General features: G+C 40.5%; 1 protein-coding gene across 4 annotated transcripts in view; it reads left to right on the forward strand.

Annotated features, from left to right (window-relative positions):
- Positions 1–14,578, forward strand: part of RNF168 (ring finger protein 168) — a 1,249,390-nt gene extending 1,234,812 nt beyond the window's left edge. For all 4 annotated transcript variants that reach the window (XM_044070341.1, XM_044070340.1, XM_044070342.1 and 1 more), the window contains exon 7: positions 7,511–14,578. In XM_044070341.1, coding sequence (XP_043926276.1) covers positions 7,511–8,461 — 951 coding nt within the window. In that variant the 3' untranslated portion in view covers positions 8,462–14,578. The remainder of the gene's footprint in view (positions 1–7,510) is intronic.
- The last annotated feature ends 5,298 nt before the right edge of the window (positions 14,579–19,876 follow it).

Raw genomic sequence — 19,876 nt, forward strand, 5'->3', positions numbered from 1 at the left:
TCTACATCATCTGTTTTTTCTGCCAGACTTCCCATTGATAACATTTGTGCAGCAGCCATTTGGTCAAAACCTCATACCATTATCACTCATTGCAAAGTTGACAGGGCCTCCTTTGGATCCACGGTCCTGAGAAATGTACTCCCGTGAGCCACCCTAGATTAATGGTGCTTGGGATGCTACCCTTCCATAAAGAATGAACGGCGAGATAGAACAACTTCGTATAAAGAAGTTATGTACTTGCCATAACGTTCCTTGTGAGTTGTTCATCTCGCCTTCATTCTTACGTCCCTCCTTCCAACCCCCTCCTGGGCTGTTAGATGACCGAGATGCTGAATCCGTCCTGGTTGCTCAGTCCTTCTGTACCCTTTCTTGGGAACGAAAGAATGACATATGGTATTATTATACGCAGCAAACAAGATGTGTGGTAACTGTAGGTGCATCATGGGATAGGGACTTGGCCTCGAGCTATTTGAAGACCTCAAGCTTTGCAGTTTGCCGACTTGGAGCCGAGGGATCGGCTCCAAACCCATCAGTAAAGAATGAAGGCGAGATGAACAACTCACATGGAACGTTATGGTAAGTACATAACTTCTTTTTATTACATAATTGTATAAATGAGTCCAGGGATCCATGCTGTAGTACTGTTCTCCAGGAATGGCATGAAGCGAACCCCTTTGGTCTACTCTTTCTGCTATAAGAGAGTCTAATAGCCAAGGGTTTAGCATGTTGTCCACAGTGGTCAGGCTTGACTCCCATATGGCCTATACCACATGCCTGTCTTGCTTGTCACCAGAAAAGGGCCAAGGATGGCACAGGCTGCCCTTATTTACTTTGTCAGTAAGACATCTTCAGCGTAATAAGCAGAGTAGCCTTCTGGGGGATGTCCAAAATTCTGGAAGTCTGGCTGTTCTGTCTAGCATTTACCTATGGTTAATTCTCATACATCATGAACAGTACTGCAGGAGTTATCCCTGGATTTGATGATAAAAATATAGTGTATTTCAGCTTTTGCTGTTTTCAGAGTCTTATGTTGCTTTTTCTCCCCTCTCTCTTCTCACAGGTTGTGCTCATTCAGTAGGTGGATGAAGTGGTAGGCTGTACACCAGGACATACTTTTCTAGCTTAGTGTCTGTAATGCCATGATGTGTGTATGTCTCTCTTCCCCTTTCCAGAGTGGTATTTGAATAGAAACAAGTAGACTGGCTGGGTATTGCAGCAGGAATTCCAAGTCAACATACTGCTGAGGGTTGACTGCATCTGATATATTGAAGTATCTCATGTGTGTACCTCTAGGACAACCCATTTTAAATACACTGGCACATACCATCGGCATAAGGTTTGCACCATCACAAGACTAGTCATCTTCATCCTGACATGCAAGTCATCACAGATGCCCAAATCCACCCTTTGCAACATATTTGCCACTGAGCTCACTGACATAGCAGGTCTTGTATTGTCAAGCCCTTGGTGCATAGTACTCCACCCTGAATCTGATTTCAGCACTGCTGCACTGTTTGTGTCTTCTCTTTTGGCCACACTTAATGCTTGAGTTGATCCCTAGCAGGTTTAGCCATCTTTATTCTCAATGAAAGAAAAGGTGAGACTCCGCTGGATGTTCCACTGCTTTATTAAAATACACAAAAAGTTGTATCCAAAACTGGTAAGAAACTCCAACAAAATGAATATCCACTGACAAGCGCTTTCGGGTTAAAACCCTTCATCAGATCACATACTAAAAACACTTCCTGATATTTAAAATACATGTCAACCAATGAGAGTTAGTAAAAAGCCCGCCTTTTCTGCAAGGCTGGTTTTAAAGGTACACAGTCATTTAAGCCCGGAGTTCTGTGGGCCATCAATTCCAAAATCCATTTAGACTCCATAGATTCAGTTAATAGTTTAACATCACCCCTATTGTTCATGACAACATTAACCACTGCTTTGAATTTAAAATTATGTGTGGGTGGGTCTCAATATGCTTATATAAAGCATTATGTGCATCTTTATTCCTAATTGAAGACATATGTTGCAATATTCTTACCTTAAACATATTGTTGGTCTTACCAACATAAAACATATGCATTCAGTGCACTCCGCTATGTAAACTAAATTACTTGTCCTACAGGTAGCTTTTGCTTTGAAATTAAAGACATGTCCACTGACTGGATGTGTAAAGGTGTGATCTTTATTTATAAATTGGCATGCTTTACAATATCCACATGGGACACTGCCAATTTTCTTTTAGGATACAAGTTTGGGTTACTGTTTTCTCTTTACAAAGGATATCTTTTAGATTCTTGTTTCTCCTATAACCAAATTGTGGATAAGCCCCCACTATATTTCTTAACTTATTATCTCCCTCAAAATATTCCAGTTTCTGTTGACAATATCCCTGATGTCTCCTATATTACTGCTATATGTAAACAATACCCTTGGTTCATTAGGTTTGTGTGTGGTATTAGTGGTTCTTATTTCCCCTTTATTACATTTAAGCCATGGCTTAAATCTATTATCTCTTTTTGTGTGATTGGTATCAACCACTCTATTAACCAGTTCTCCTCTATAGCCCCTTTCTAAAAAGTTGTTCTTCAAATTAACCATTTCACATTCAAACATCTTATCCAGATTCAATCTGGAAATTCTGCCAATCTGGCCCTGAACAATATTTGAAAACATATATCGGGGGTGCATGCTATCGAAACAAAGCATTGTATTTTTCCAGCACTCCTTCCTATATAGGCTTGATGAAAAGCCAGCTTCATTTTGTGATATACATACATCTAAAAAATCAATATTTGTGGTTGAACATTTCTTAGTAAACTTCAGGAATGTAGTAGTGGAGTGTAGATAGTCTAAAAAAACATCCAAAGATGTAACATCATCCTTCCACAAAAAGAAAATATCGTCCACAAACGTGTATATAAATGTATATGTTGCATCCATTCTGGCTTATTAAAATCATAGTCTTTTCCCAATGCCAAAGGACCATATTGGCATAAGTATTGGCACAGGGAGTGCCCATGGCCACCCCTGTGCCTGTCTATATGTATGTTGTGCTCCTACAAACACATTATTTTCTAGAACCAGGGTTAATAAAGTACTGATTAATATTATTTTCTCCTCATCAACATTCTGATCTGCCAATACCTCACTAACAGCTTGAACCCCATAGTCATTACTAATTACAGTAAATAGGTTTTGAACATCTAAGGTAACCATCAAAAAATCTCTATTTATTTGTGTCCTCTCTCTATTCACATCACCCAATTTAAGCAAAAAATCCCTGTATCTTTAAGTATGGTTGGCAATTTATCTATAAAAGGATGTAATGTATGTTCCAGCCATATGGAAATATTTTCCGTCACCCACCCTCTGCCAGAAACTATGGGTCGTAATGGTGGGTCATGAAGAGACTTGTGTATCTTTGGTAGACCTTTGAAGATGGGAATGACGGCCTTGTCTATCAATAAAATTTTATATGTATCATCACTGATTTTCATTTCAAAAGCAATCTTTTTAAACAATTATGTACTTTATCTACTATAATTTTTACACCCACAGGATTAATCTGTATATATGTATGTTTATCTGATAGCAATTCTTCTGTTTTTCTGACATACATAATAGTGTCTAATACTACCACCGCTCCCCCTTTATCAGCTGTTTTGATGACTAAATTTTTGTTGTTACTTAAGTCAGACACTGCTTTCTTCTGTTTTTGTGTCAAATTATGGTATTCATTAAACACCCTATTCTTAAAATATTCCTGTAAGTCATGTTCACAGCTACTTATAAATAAATTAAGAGCTGGAGAGAAAGGTGGTATATAACAGCTTGGCTGTCTAAGGGTTTTGTTATATTCATTATTAACACCAAAAGCACATTTCAATGCTAAATTTCTACAAAAAAGCATGATGTCAAGCATAACTTCATTAAAAGCACTAAGTCTGCGTAAGGGAATCTGTATCACCAGTCGGCAGTACGATGGATGGCAGCAATAGCGCCTTACAGAATGACAGGCAAGAGAAAACCACCAGCTCGTCGACAGCAGAGGGTTTTAATGTGTCCATTCAGGACACGGCACCTATACATACATTATTGGGTTCCCACTCAGATATTTCCTCTGAGCATGTTTCGGTTGACAGTGCTGCATTAACTCAAGCTGACACTGCCACGAAAGAAAATTCCTGTTTAGGAGCTCGACCAAAACATACGCAAGGTCCCACATGGTTTTTGGAGCAGTTGCCAGCTCCCATGAAGAAACGAGGAGCGTGGAAACGCTCGTTGAGCGAGGGGAGAGACCCGAACAAAAGAAGGAAGATACTAGATTGACTTTTAACCATGATGATGGTATTGTTTTTAATTTATCTTCTTATATTTTGAATAGCGAAGAATTATATGTCTTGAACAAAGGCATGACCTTTGTACCGGACAGACTTAGTGCTTTTAATGAAGTTATGCTTGATATCATGCTTTTTTGTAGAAATTTAGCATTGAAATGTGCTTTTGGTGTTAATAATGAATATAACACAACCCTTAGACAGCCAAGCTGTTATATACCACCTTTCTCTCCAGCTCTTAATTTATTTATAAGTAGCTGTGAACATGACTTACAGGAATATTTTAAGAATAGGGTGTTTAATGAATACCATAATTTGACACAAAACAGAAGAAAGCAGTGTCTGACTTAAGTAACAACAAAAATTTAGTCATCAAAACAGCTGATAAAGGGGGAGCGGTGGTAGTATTAGACACTATTATGTATGTCAGAAAAATAGAAGAATTGCTATCAGATAAACAAACATATATACAGATTAATCCTGTGGGTGTAAAAATTATAGTAGATAAAGTACATAATTGTTTAAAAAGATTGCTTTTTGAAATGAAAATCAGTGATGATACATATAAATTTTTATTGATAGACAAGGCCGTCATTCCCATCTTCAAAGGTCTACCAAAGATACACAAGTCTCTTCGTGACCCACCATTACGACCCATAGTTTCTGGCAGAGGGTGGGTGACGGAAAATATTTCCATATGGCTGGAACATACATTACATCCTTTTATAGATAAATTGCCAACCATACTTAAAGATACAGGGGATTTTTTGCTTAAATTGGGTGATGTGAATAGAGAGAGGACACAAATAGATAGAGATTTTTTGATGGTTACCTTAGATGTTCAAAACCTATTTACTGTAATTAGTAATGACTATGGGGTTCAAGCTGTTAGTGAGGTATTGGCAGATCAGAATGTTGATGAGGAGAAAATAATATTAATCAGTACTTTATTAACCCTGGTTCTAGAAAATAATGTGTTTGTAGGAGCACAACATAAATATAGACAGGCACAGGGGGTGTCCATGGGCACTCCCTGTGCCAATACTTATGCCAATATGGTCCTTTGGCATTGGGAAAAGGCTATGATTTTTAATAAGCCAGAATGGATGCAACATATACATTTATATACACGTTTTGTGGACGATATTTTCTTTTTGTGGAAGGATGATGTTACATCTTTGGATGGTTTTTTAGACTATCTACACTCCACTACTACATTCCTGAAGTTTACTAAGAAATGTTCAACCACAAATATTGATTTTTTAGATGTATGTATATCACAAAATGAAGCTATTGTTCATGATACAATGCTTTGTTTCGATAGCATGCACCCCCGATATATGTTTTCAAATATTGTTCAGGGCCAGATTGGCAGAATTTCCAGATTGAATCTGGATGATAAGATGTTTGAATGTGAAATGGTTAATTTGAAGAACAACTTTTTAGAAAGGGGCTATAGAGGAGAACTGGTTAATAGAGTGGTTGATACCAATCACACAAAAAGAGATAATAGATTTAAGCCATGGCTTAAATGTAATAAAGGGGAAATAAGAACCACTAATACCACACACAAACCTAATGAACCAAGGGTATTGTTTACATATAGCAGTAATATAGGAGACATCAGGGATATTGTCAACAGAAACTGGAATATTTTGAGGAGATAATAAGTTAAGAAATATAGTGGCGGCTTATCCACAATTTGGTTATAGGAGAAACAAGAATCTAAAAGATATCCTTTGTAAAGAGAAAACAGTAACCCAAACTTGTATCCTAAAAGGAAAAATTGGCAGTGTCCCATGTGGATATTGTAAAGCATGCCAATTTATAAATAAAGATCACACCTTTACACATCCAGTCAGTGGACATGTCTTTAATTTCAAAGCAAAAGCTACCTGTAGGACAAGTAATTTAGTTTACATAGCGGAGTGCACTGAATGCATATGTTTTTATGTTGGTAAGACCAACAATATGTTTAAGGTAAGAATATTGCAACATATGTCTTCAATTAGGAATAAAGATGCACATAATGCTTTATATAAGCATATTGAGACCCACCCCACACATAATTTTAAATTCAAAGCAGTGGTTAATGTTGTCATGAACAATAGGGGGGGTGATGTTAAACTATTAACTGAATCTATGGAGTCTAAATGGATTTTGGAATTGATGGCCCACAGAACTCCGGGCTTAAATGACTGTGTACCTTTAAAACCAGCCTTGCAGAAAAGGCGGCTTTTACTAACTCTCATTGGTTGACATGTATTTTAAATATCAGGAAGTGTTTTAGTATGTGATCTGATGAAGGGTTTTAACCCGAAAGCGCTTGTCAGTGGATATTCATTTTGTTGGAGTTTCTTACCAGTTTTGGATACAACTTTTTGTGTATTTTAATAAAGCAGTGGAACATCCAGCGGAGTCTCACCTTTTCTTTCATTGTACTTATTTTTCGGCTGTTTGGTGAGTCTGAGGCATAGCAAAGAACATTATTTGGACCATCTTTATTCTCCCAAGGTGGATTCACCACTCTTAGCCGTTCAATTTCTTTCCCTTCCAGATGGTTTATCTTGATTGTAGCAGTTGAACTGATATTAGGGCCATAGTTGAGGCTGCACCCCTGTGTGGTGCAAAGCCTTTTTTTTTGTTTTTTTTTTTTATGAAGATGTAGTACATATATGTAGGAGGATGAACAAAGTTGAGAAAGGGCATGTGTCATAATCTACAGGCATATTTCTCTGTAATGTATTTTCTTATAGTAAGCAATTTGCAATTTTTGAATATTTTTTACTTTGTACTTCCACCAATGATAAAAGCATCCCCTAAAGTACTGTTTTTTTTTTTTGTAACTCAGTACTTCCTCCAAAGACAAGAGCATCCCCTAAAGTACTGATTTTTTTCCATTTTTTCATTCTGTAGTCTGTCTTAGATCACCGGTGTAATAAGAGATAAGAATTTCTAGTAACTTGTTTTGAACTTGTGTTTTGATCGTTATTTTTGTATATTTCATATCACTGAGGAATATGGTTGGACACGTGATTTCAAGGTACTGCATTTTGGGTAAGCACTCTTGAGTTCTGTCTCTTTCTCTTAATTGTGCAAAAAAACCAGTAAATTAGTCATTTAGGTTTCTGCTGAATTAATGAATCCTTGTATGGTTTTTCACACTGCAGGAGAAGTTAAGTGATGTGAAGTGTTCCAGAGTGATGCAGAGTACAGAGGGATTAGTATGTGATGAACCCAAAATGCCAACTTTAATACCCCAGAATGTCCATGCTTTCCCCAGTAGTGTATTCCGTGGTTCTGTATCAGAATTAGACGCCAAAATGCCCAAGTTATTCAGCTGCATTGAAGAATCTGCCAGCATCTTAGCAACACCAAGTACTTCCAAAGCAACAAATGAAAAGGTGCATATCAGAAATCAAGTGTTGGCAAGTAAAAAGTCTGCAAATGGGCAGTTCAGAAGGAAAAACAATGGTGAGCTTGAAAAATGTGTTGCATTGAAAATATCTCTTGCTGAACTACTGCCACCACATGACACAGGAATGAAGTGTCCAAAGATGTTTCCTGCAGATGTGAGTGAGTGTTCCTCGGATAACAGAACAGCATTAGGACATGAAGAGGATGAGTCAAATTCTAGCTCTAGTTTTGATTATACCGAGATTGTGGAGCTGGAAGAGGAACTGTATCAGAAATATAGGCAAGAGCTTGCAGATAGGCAGCTTGCCATGAAGCTTCAGAAGCAGCTTGACAAAGAACAAAATGCTGTCAGCCGCCAGAAAGGTTCACCAGATGAATATAGATTCCGTCCGAGGACTTTAGCAAAATCTGAACAGAAAGACCAAACTGATGAAAATGTAGCTCCAAATGACTGTGGAATGCTCTCTCCTCATTCTTTAAGACCTTGTGAAAAGAGGAAAAACGGTGATGCTTCTGTTCAGACAAGAGAGACTAAGCAACTTAAACCTTCAAAATCTTGTACAGCTGTACTTCACAGAGACACATCTGGTAGCAGCTCTTCAGGTGTCAAGAACAGCAGTAGTGTGCTGCAGAACAGTAGCAAACAGCAGACAATTTTTCAGATGTTTCAAAAAAGGCTTCAAGTAAGCACTTGTGAACATTAAAAGGAATACTGGGCCTGAAAAATTATTTTTTGATAATTTTCTCAGTCTTGCTGCCTTTTGAATACATTTATTGGCTTGGAAACACAGCTGTTCATCTTTCTTTGCTCATTTACTCTTCTTGACTAATGCTTTCATGCTTTATACCAAGTCCATGCATCTGCCTTGACAAGTACGCTGATACATGAATATGAAATTCCCCATGTATCTATAGAAATTGGATGTGTGTCTGTGTAATCACAGACATCTTCAGCCTTGGGGCATCATAAAGGGGAACTGCAGATTTAGAGGTTTATTTCACCTTAGCTCAGGTTTCATATCATTTTTGAAAAGTAACAACTTTGACCGCAATTGCCTGAAGTATGACAGTGTACTAGGTGTTTAAGGTAATGATTTGCATGTAATCTAATATGTTGTAACTTTTTTCCACACAGATTTTTGGAGGTGAGTTCTACTTAGAAATTGAGTTGTACTGTTTTTATGACCAAGGTTAATAAAACATTACCGAAGTACACAGTGGTTGTCAACTTCGGAAAGAGCAAAAACTGGACAAAAACACCTGTTGCTCCACCTAGGCCCCAGTTGCTCTTCTTCCCTTGACCTGCCAATTTTATTATATAAATGGCCATGTATGACTGTCATTATGGGAGCTGAATGTCTTTATTCTTCCTTTTTCTGACCACCCTTGGATGTAACTACATTGCATGAGTGATTCCTGTACAAAACTGCTACCTGGAGGCAGTGACTTTACATAGTCCTGTATTTATTTTGCTGTGGTAATCTGAATACTGGAGGTGGTAAAGTGAAGACCAAATTTACAAGATCAACATCTCTGAAGTATTAGTCTTGCTTAGCTGTGGCCAAAGACTGATGCTACTATAGTACTAGAGGGTTTTGGTACTTGCCTGAAGTACAGCATTGCAGTGAGTGTGTGCAGCTGTCAGTTTGCATATATTCACTTGCAAAAAGAGGAACTTTTTTGCAGGTAGTAACAGTAAATGCCATGGACTGCCGCCAGTGGGTCTACTTTTCACATGTGTCTGAAGATGTAGTTTGTACTGATTTTCAACAATGGAGATCTTAAATCTTCCTGAAAGATGGTGCATTTTTTCACCTTATTCGTATTTTTTATTTTATTTTTTTCCAAAACAGCTATTAGAAGTTTTAGCTGCTATTGACTACTGCCAGTGTGTGTCTACCTTTTACATATGTCTGAAAATGTAGTTTGCATTGATTTCAACAGCAGAGATCGTTAAGTCACACTGAGAGGGTTAGTGTCTGACTTTTTTCATTGTAGTAAACTGTAATGGTGTTTTGAATAGCGTTTTCCATTGCGAGTCTAGGGGGCTACATTTCTGTATGGTGTTGGAAATGTAGAAGTGTTTTCTTTTCTTTGTTTTTTAAGTAGACTGAATGATTGTGTAGTTAGTGGATGAGTCCTGTGCCAAGTTAATTGTAACCTGTAGATACAGCACAAGATTACACACACACACACGCACACAGAGCACTGCAGGTTCTGCCATTAGGAAAATGTTAATAGTTTTCCTCCATTGCTGTTTGCCCATGTATCCCTGTTTTCCCCTTGGTTCTAAAAGAGAGGGGGGGGGAAGTGTGTTTGTGTGTCTCAGGTAGCTCATATGTTTCTATAGTAATCAGAAATGAGTTAGACACCACATAAAATGTGGAGCCACTGGAGTTTTGCCCAGGCTGCAGATCTATTCCTAATTCTATTATTTGGTTTTAAGATGGTACCAGTAGCAGGAACAGTGACAAAACTAAGAAGGCTTTCCCTTCCCTTTATGCAACAGAATATGTCTGCATAATCTGCTGCATTACTACAGATGCACATCACAGCATGAAAACTGTCTTGCTCTTTCATTCCATGGCTGCTTTACAGAGGTGCGAGACTTTTTGTTTGAATCACAAATTTGTTTCAAACAGGGAATTCTTAAGTTCCCCCAACCCCACCCCACATACTCTGCACATCTCTGCTGTCACTGTACTTCGGAATTAGGTTTGTATGTTGCAAACTCAGATTTAGTATGCATTCCCATACATTTGTGTTTGTTTTTCTGAATATCCTTGTTACGTTCCTCTGGAGTTTGACAGGAAACTGCAAAATTTTGTGATAGCTACAGACAGACATTACCTGGATTTTGTTATACAAGTGCAGTTTGTCCTTAAGCATTTTTAGCATTACAAATAATTTCTTATAGCCTTAGTCTTGCTTCATAAAAACACAACTCTCATTTTGGCATTGCTTCTGCCATTGGAGTGGTTGGGATATCAAAAAAAGAAATATACTGTATCTATTTAAACAAAGGTTTGCTGTTTGTGTCAAAACAATCTGATGCTATTATTTTACATTGTACCAGTAAATTTCCTTAGGTTCCACAGTTACTGATCTGAGCTCCAGGTATATCCTGGCAAGAAGCATACTGCTATACATAAAAAATTTCATGTAATAGGAAGTCACAGCACCGACGTTAGTACTGGAAATAGGCCCTAAACTGTCAGTTCTGTGAGTGACAAACCAAAGCTAGTTTTGTTGTTTTAGATGATATGCAAGTGGGTGGCCTAAATTCAGACATGCTAATGCTGTTCAAGTCAAAGTCGTACTTCACGAGAAACAGTGGCAAAGCCTGTAGGAAGATCCTGGCATTGCTCTGGTTGATAGCAGTACAGAATGTACCTTTATATACAGAAGTGAAATAAATGCAGGCTGGCATTATTAGCAGCATTCCAGTAGCTTTTACTGGTCTTGTGTTTACTCGTAACAAATGAAAAATTGTTTCTCCATTTGCAGCCATGTAGTTGCACTTATGCAAGCTGTGGCATTCACTACATTGCTGTGGAAGCTTCATTCTGTAACTACAGCTAGCAAGACTGGTATTCCAGAAGTAGGCGTAGTCTTCCTTGGGTGTTTTAGAATAGTATACTTTTTGTAAGCCTCAGTGTGTCTTTCTCTGTCGAACAGGTGTGCATGCACACCTACATGTGACACGGTTTACAGATGTTTACATAGGACACAAGCTCAGTTCACAGTTGCATGAGCATAACAGCTGAAGTTGTCATATGTATGCTTCCTTGCTCAGCATTTTGTAGAACAAGATAGTTTATGCTCACCTTTTAGCAAATTGTAGATGGTTTAGGGGCAGTGCTTGTTGGAGAAATAAACAAGACAAGCATATATTGCTTGCCAGTCACTTGTATTCCTGAGTTGCAGTAATCTCGGCATGAAGATAGGAGGCATGCATGGAATTTTTTCTTGCCTTCAAAAATTGCTTTTTCTTTTGATGCCCCACTTGCTTATAAATTGAGCAACCTGAGTACCTGCATTACTAAAATGTGTCTCCTTACACTTTTGTGACTGTGATTTGTGGTTGGGTGAAGCGATTAAACATAGTAAACCCACAGTTCGGCAGTGTTAGAAAAGGACGTTGTTTCTTTGTACAGTTCATTATTGAGTAGTAGTGTGAAAAGTGAAGAGAAAGCTATTTCTTCCTTTTGCTTCAGATTATATATACAATACTGCATTGTTTTACTTTAGGCAATTACAGGGAAAGCTGTACTGCTTTTTAAAGTCTTTCTTTTATTCAGTCTGCCAAGAGACAGTATAAATATTAAAGTAAAAGTCTCTGACATTTGTATTCTCAAAAAAAACTTATACTAATCTTTAAAATAGTGTCTTGAAGTTGATTGTGGTGAAACTAGCACACATCCCACCAATATGCATGAAAATCTTTTATTTCCTAGTGTGAGATCCATACTAATGGAAGTGGAAAAAGAGAGCTCTAGGATTAGCGAAGCACTACATGTACCAACCCACTGACAGAGGTGGGGAATGGGCAAAGCATTATCTGTGCCACAGTAACCAAAGATTAGCTAGTGACTTAGAAAGCTGGATGACTTAGGGGGGGTTCCTTCCCCAGCTAATTCTCTCAGCTTCTGTGAGCTGTCAACCTCCTGTTACTCAATCTGTCCATTCATTCTGTAAGGATGAGAGCTGCTCATAGGGAGGCATTTTCATGACACCTGTCTGCTCTGTGTGCATTCCAGCATTACCATGCTAATGAACAGTGGTTACTGCACATTTGATGGATATGGCTACTGCATGTGAATGTGCAGTTTGGTGGGTGCATGAAAACATCATGACATTTATTGTTGTTTAAAATAACATCCTTGTCTCCTGAGTGTCATCAGTGCAGTAAGCTGGGTTTCCACACACACACACACACACACACACACACACACACACTCCAGGGTGAACTGATGTAAGCCTCTTCACTCCCATCTTTAGTAGACATCTCTTCCAGTGTCTAGGTCACATCTAAGGCTTTATCCTTTTCTGACACAGAGCCAGCATAACTTTGGTTGGTTGGGGGGGGGGGGGTAGTCTTGAAGAGCTGATGGTTGACTGACCTCTTTATTTGTGGGCAAATTTGATTGCCCACTGCTTTGTAGTTTCTTGTTGGAGAGCAAGTAGCAATACATTGTGGTATGCAAATTAAATTGCATGAAATCTGGCATACTACTACTGCTTTGTGCTTAGGAATGAGCTGGCATGCTGGAGTCCTTCCATACCGAACCCCACGATATGCATAAAACAGCAGTTGCATCATGATGGGTATAGTTGTATCCTGCAGCACTCCCAGGTGTGTGGAGCAGTCAAAAACCTGAATAGTCAGTAAGATTTTCTTCCCTGGAGACACAAGGCCCACTAAGTGATGGGATATGACAGGGTATCACTTACAGATGTATAGGAATTGGAGACTGGGCCAAACGAGGAGAACAGGTAAGCACAGTTGTCAGTAGCAGTTACTGTACAAATAAATGCAGACCATTAAAAACAACTTATGAGCCATGATGGTCACTGCTTAGGATTTTCATTTATGTGATCAACTCTGTTCCAAATGAGGCCTTACCATGCAAGCTTTACATCAGAATTGATTCACTCTACTAATTGTTTCACTTACCATGAAGTTTTGTGACTTCAGAGTATGTTGGTGACAAAGCATGTCCATGCACAGTGTTCAGAGGCTCACCCCTAGTTAAGATGTAAAGTCAAACCTTTTAGTAGAATAGGCAGATAATGGTCAGTTGGAGTTCAATGGAGCAAACATCAACGACAACTAGCTGTATCTTACTGTATAGAAAGCTGAATAGCCTTGTTTTTTCCCCGTAGGAAGGTCATTCCAAGCTAAAAAGCCATAAAGTGCAAGATAAAATAAATGATAAAATTATTCTTAATAATTGTAAAGGCACAGTACTCCTTTAATGCTTCAGAGCTAATGAACTTTTCTTGTTTTGGTTCTGTATATTTTTATATCATTCTGCAAATATTTTTGTCCATGTAATAGGTGTTTCTGCCCAGCATGTTTCAGATGAGATTGTGCAGAAATTTTACGTAACCACTTCAGTCATAAGGTGCATTTTATGGCTTTGAGAAGAAGAATATTCTAGGGAGGCAGTATGTGTAAACTTCTAAAGAGCTATTTTGCCATATTTTAAGAAGGAAAATAATGCATAAGCTGCATTTTGGCTTTCATAATTTAAAAGTATATCTATTGCAACTTTTCATCCCTTAGAATGTGGTAACTAACAAAAGTTTATTAGATTTGATTCATTAAAAATATACATTTCCCTTTTTGTCATGTGAGCAAACACGATTCCTCACTACTATAAAAATGTTTTCATGGTGTAATACCAAAGTTAAAACTTGTTTTGTTGGTCTGCAAAAGTGATGCTTTCAAGTGTATGAAATGTTTGTTTAAAAAATACAGTTAGATTTGAGTTCACATTTATAAATTCAAGGTGCATTTGTTTGTACCGAAAATCACAGCCAGAGTACATTTGGTGCAAAATATCCAGTTGGTTTCAGACTTTCACTAGAAAATGTTAAATTTGTTTCAAAGGTATAATTGTAGAAACAAAACACCAGTTAGGCTTACGTTGCCATTAAATTTCATTAGGCTGCTAAGTGTAAGCGGTAAGAATATCAGTTCTCTTCAGGTTGGAAAGGCACATTGCTTGTCCATAACACGTGGAATGAGTTGGCATTACATCATATGTAAGCATTTGTACGTTTATGTTTTCATAAAAGTGACTATCTGGAAGATACTACCACTTCAAAGTGAGCTATATACTCGACCATCCACATATAATTTCTTGAAGCACTTGTGAATTGTTCAAGTATTGATGTTCTGTAGTCCTATCTCGCCTTCATTCTTACGTATGGGATTGGAGCCGATCCTCGGCTCCGACTCTGCCTATTTACAAGCTGGAAGTCTTCTAGTTGGCTCGTGGCTAGGTAGGTATCCCATGGTGCACCAGTACAATCCCCAGATCTCGTTTGTCGCGTCGACAAGTTCGGTTGCGCTTCTGTTTGGCTCTGGCTAAGTTTTTCAATTTATTCAAAGTTTATACAAATTTTTGGACTTTTTCTACTGAAAAGTGTTGACTTTGTATAGTCATAGTTAGTGTAGTTTGCTAGTTAGAATAGTTAGTGTTTATAAGTGTGCCATTTGTGTGCATTTTCTGTGGTACAATTGGCCTTTTGGCTTCATAGTACTTGGTATTCTGTGTGCTGGTTTTTCTTGTTTAATATTTAGAGTTTAGTAATTGTAGACGCCTTTTGCGCTCAGGCTGTGTGTTGTTAATAGTCATAAGTCTTAGTTTTTTGAGGATTTCCGCTCGCTAAATTTGTTACTGTTGTTAACAGAACAAGGTTCTGTTGTCCTTGTTGAGTAAATTTGAAATTTACACTTTTCTTGTTTGAGTGTGTGACGACTTTTCTTATTCTTACTTTCCCCTAGGTCTGTTTTAGTTAGAAGACCTAGTTTTCCGTTCCCTTTCCCACCCAGGCTAGGCCCATTTAAGTTAGAGGACCTAGTCCTCATGGAGTCTTTCTCTTCCTGTAGGGCTAGGCCCGTTTAAATTAGAGGACCTAGTCCTCTCCTGTTTCTGTGTATGTGTGAGCTTTTTATGTGAGAATGTCTAAAGAAAGCAAGGACCATAAGCCATCTGGCTTTAAAAAAATGCTCACAGAAGATGTCTTTGACGGATGGCCACAGTAACTGAGTTTACTGTCTGAGGGCCATCCACTTACAGTAAACTTGCTTATTTTGCCACTCTTTCAGTGCTAGGGTGTTGCAAGAAAAAAATAACCTCATCCTAAAAGGTCTTCTAAAACCTTCATTTGAAGAAGATCTGGCTAGCTCTTCCTCCTCTTCTAGATCTCAGGGATGTAAAAAGGAAAAGTCTGAGTCCTCTAAGAGGCCCTCCCCGGCATCAGCTGGTGTCTCGGAGCCACCACTTAAAATTACTTAGTCTGATAAGTCCACTTTCTCATTGGCTCCACAGAATTCGGTGCCGAATGAGAGTTGTACTGTGATTACAGGGTCGGTGCCAAGTAGCTCGAAGCCGATCTCCAAATATTTTTTGGAGCCAGTCTATGGAACCTCAACCGGTCTCCCCTACATTGAAATCACTGATACTGCAGAGATCCAGTTCTCCTACTCTGCCCTCCAGGTTTTCCAGGAGTTTATTGGAAGAAGATGTGGAGAGGGTAGTGCTGAGACTTTTAAAGTTGTCTGTCTTACCGAAATTGTTGGCTCCAACCCAGTCGGTTCCAGAGCCACTTGAGTCCTTTAAGCCCCCTTCAGTTATTCCTCCTCCGAGCCATGCTGGCCTTTCGGAGCTGGAGTGTTTGGTACCACTGGTGGAACCCTTGGCTCCGGCTCCCCCTTTGACTGTTTCGGAGCCGAGTTCCACACCCACACTCTTGGTGCCGTCCGTGGTGTCTAGGAGCCGAAGCTCCGCGGTCGGCCCCGACAGGAATGCCTGGAATCAAACCTCTTCTGTTCAGAGTCTCCCTCTCGGCACGTTGGCGAGGGTGAGTTCGGACCAACGTCTATCTTGGAGCCTATGACTCTGGAACCGATGGCATCCTCGGTCTCCTTGGAGCCGGGGTGGTCTTCAGAACTGGAGAGGTCAGCATTTGAGATGATGAGGAGTGTGCTGTCCCGATCTTCAGCTCCTACCAGGGGTTACCGACATTCTTCCCCCTAAGGCACCTACTTCTGTCTTAGCTCCTACTCTCTCCGTGGACAGCAGAGATCCTCAGCCTCAGGAGCCACCGGCCGGTGGCCCCCACTCTTCCGAGACCTCCTCAGAATATCCTTCCAAAGAGCCCCCATGGAAGAGAAGATGTAAGAGGAAGCATGTAGACTCCCAGGATGAGTCTCTGTCACTGACCTCAAGGAGTCAGAATGGTCCCTCAAGTCGTCTTCTCATGATGTCTCCTTCATAGACATCCTGGAAATCCTTAAACAGAGGTATGGCTGACCCACTGTCACCACTTCTGATGAGGAGTCAGTGTACCTGAAGGCTTTCGGGTCTCAACCTTCAGCCTCTTGGGTGTCTCCACCCTTCAGTAAACTGATGGAGCTAGTTAGTCAAAAGGTGTGGGATACTTCTGATACCGTGGAGCCATTCCCCGGGAGACTGAATAAGTTTCTTTCTGCACCCCCAGAAAAGGATTTTTTTTTGTCTAAAGGTGTTCCTGTAGATGCCGTGGTGGTGGCAGCTGCCACTAAAAAGGAGCTAACAGAGACTTCTGTTCATCCCCCAAATAAGGAGTCTTGAATGATGGACAGATACGGGAAGCGTATTTTCTCTTCATCTGCATTTACCCTTAGATTGCTGAACTATCTTACACACTTCACAAGGCTTTAGAGAGATCTTCTTAAATTGTTAGGAGGTTCTCTACAAGGTACATGTACTGAGGGAGTCCCTGACAAGGTGTCTGCCCATTTGTCCACCTTGAATTCTATCGTCAACTCGTCCATGAGGCTTATCTCGTATGCAGCTGATGGAGCGAGTAGAGCAGCAGGTTCATGAATTTCCCTAAGGCGTCATTCCAGGGTGCTTTTGTGTAATTTTGCGGAACCGTTCAAGTCTACCTTTACCAACGCCGCATTGTTTGGACCCAAGGTAAAGGACACACTCACCCGGTGCGAGCAAGAAGGAAAAACACTCTCAGCTGTGGGAGTACATTTTGCTGTTCTCTCTAGACTGTATCCTGAGGGTCAGAGGGGTGGTAAAATGTGGTTCAAGAAGTTCCAGAGGTTTTTCCAGGATGCACAGGGTGACTCCTCCTTCAGAGGCAGAGTAGGAAGAGGAAATGGTAGACATTGCCCTAGAAGCAGGGGAGGACCACAAAACCAGAGAGGTCGCAATTCCTTTGGGGGCCGGCCTTACCAGTGCTCCTGATGTAGGGCCTGACTGTGCCTCTCTGGGGCCACATTTCTTTGTATCCAGAAGCCTGGCTGGGTATCACTCAAGACAAGTGGGTACAAAGAATTATTACCAGAGGTTATGTCATACCCTTTTCTCTTCCACCTTTTGTTCCCAAAGGGATCCCGGATGTTCCACCCAATCGCAGGGATCAGGCAACTGTGGAGGTCAACAAGTTGCTGTCAGAAAGAGCCATCCAAACCGTCCCAGCAGACCAAGTAGGATTCGGAACTTGCTCCAGATTCTTTTTAGTGCCAAAACTTACAGGGGACTGGAGGCTCATCTTGGACCTCAGCAGATTGAATGAATCAGTAAAGAAGGACAAGTTCCGGATGGTGACACTGCAGTCTATACTCCCGTTATTAGGGAAAGAAAATTGGATGTGCTCAATAGATCACCAAGACGCCTACTACCACATAAAAATGGACAGGGCGTCGAGGAGTCATCTACGCTTCCGGCTGGGAGCTAGTCATTACCAGTTTTGTGCTCTGCCCTTTGGTCTCACCACAGCCCCCAGGGTGTTCACCAAGTGTATGGCAGTAGTGACAGCTCACCTGAGTCGTCGAGGATTCCAGGTATTTCTATATCTCGACGACTGGCTGTTGACCTCCCCCACCAGGCATCTACTTCTTCAGACCAGGAACGCTACCATTCAGCTTTGTGCCCAGCTGAGAATTTTTATAAATTGGGAAAAATCTGCCTTATTGCCCTCTCAATCTACGATTTTTATAGGCGCAGAGATAGACACATTAGACATGTTGGCTCTTCTTCCTGTAGAAAGGGCACAGAATCTGGTTCTTCAAATTCACCGTCTTCTCCCCTTACGAAAGGTCAAAGCCAAGACTATTCTGCAGCTTCTAGGGACCATGGCTTCAACCATATTACTAGTGCCACTAGCCAGACTACACATGAGGATTCTTCATGACTCCTGTCGTCCCAATGGTCCTTTCAGCACCTACCATTATCTCATCAAATTCTGCTGACAGACTCTTGCATGAAGGACCTCATTTGGTGGACTCTACCCAGTCAGTTAACCACGGGCACTTCATTTGTCCCTCACCAACCCATTGTCACTGTGACCACTGATGCCTCACAGGGTGGGGGGCATTATCCAGGCAGTACTGTCCAAGGCACATGGCAAGATCACGAGGCTTACCTGCATATCAGCGTTCTAGAGATGAGGGCGGTGCTCTTGGCGTTGCAAGCACTTGACGACCTTCTGCCTCTAGGGACTATTGCAGTACAATCAGACATGTCGGTAGTATGGTATATCAGCAAGCAGGGCGGAACCAGATCTTACCCACTCTGTCGAGAGGCCATTTGAGTTTGGAAATTGAAGATTTCTTCCCAGTGTTTTCTGGTGGCAACACACATTCCTGGGACAACCAACATGATAGCCGACAAGCTCAGCCGGGCAATCCTGATGCCTCACGGGTGGTCTCTGAAACAGGAAACAGCGGAACAGATTTTCCGCAGATGGAGACAGCCTTGCTGCGATCTCTTTGCCAGCCCAATCAATGCCAAATGCAGCAGCTACTTCTCCCTCATCTCCCCTCCAGGGGAGTCCCTGAGAGGTGCACTTGTTCACGATTTGCCCCTGGGTCTCCTTTATGCTTTTCCTCCCTTCCCAAGGTTATTCAGAAAGCGAAACAACTGGGAAGCAAACTGATCCTTATTGCTTCTTACTAGCCTCATCAGGTTTGATTCCCCTTTCTCGGGCCTCTTCTAGACGATCCTTGGATTCTGGACCCAGTTCCAGGCCTGTTGACTCACATGTCAGGCTCGCTTCACCCCTCCTTACACACCCTTAATTTGACAGTGTGGCTGCTCCAGTTCCATCCCTAGTCAGGCTTCACGACTCTTCACCCTCCGTGACTCGTATCCTTATGTCTTCTCATAAACCTTCCACTAGGAGACTATATTCCAGTAAATGGAGAAAATTCTCTATGTGGGTGGCGAAAATAAATGTTGACCCTTACACTGCCTCCATTCCAGTGGTTTTGCAATTCCTGTCTGAGCTTTTTCACCAGGGATCTGCAGCTGCCACTGTCAGGGTTCAATTGGCAGTGATTTCAAATTTTCATCTAGGCTTTCAAGATTCTAATCTGATGTCACATAGGC

This window comes from Protopterus annectens, chromosome 4.part1 (assembly GCF_019279795.1).
Source record: "Protopterus annectens isolate FY-2018-M chromosome 4.part1, PAN1.0, whole genome shotgun sequence".
NCBI classification, from domain to species: domain Eukaryota; kingdom Metazoa; phylum Chordata; order Ceratodontiformes; family Protopteridae; genus Protopterus; species Protopterus annectens.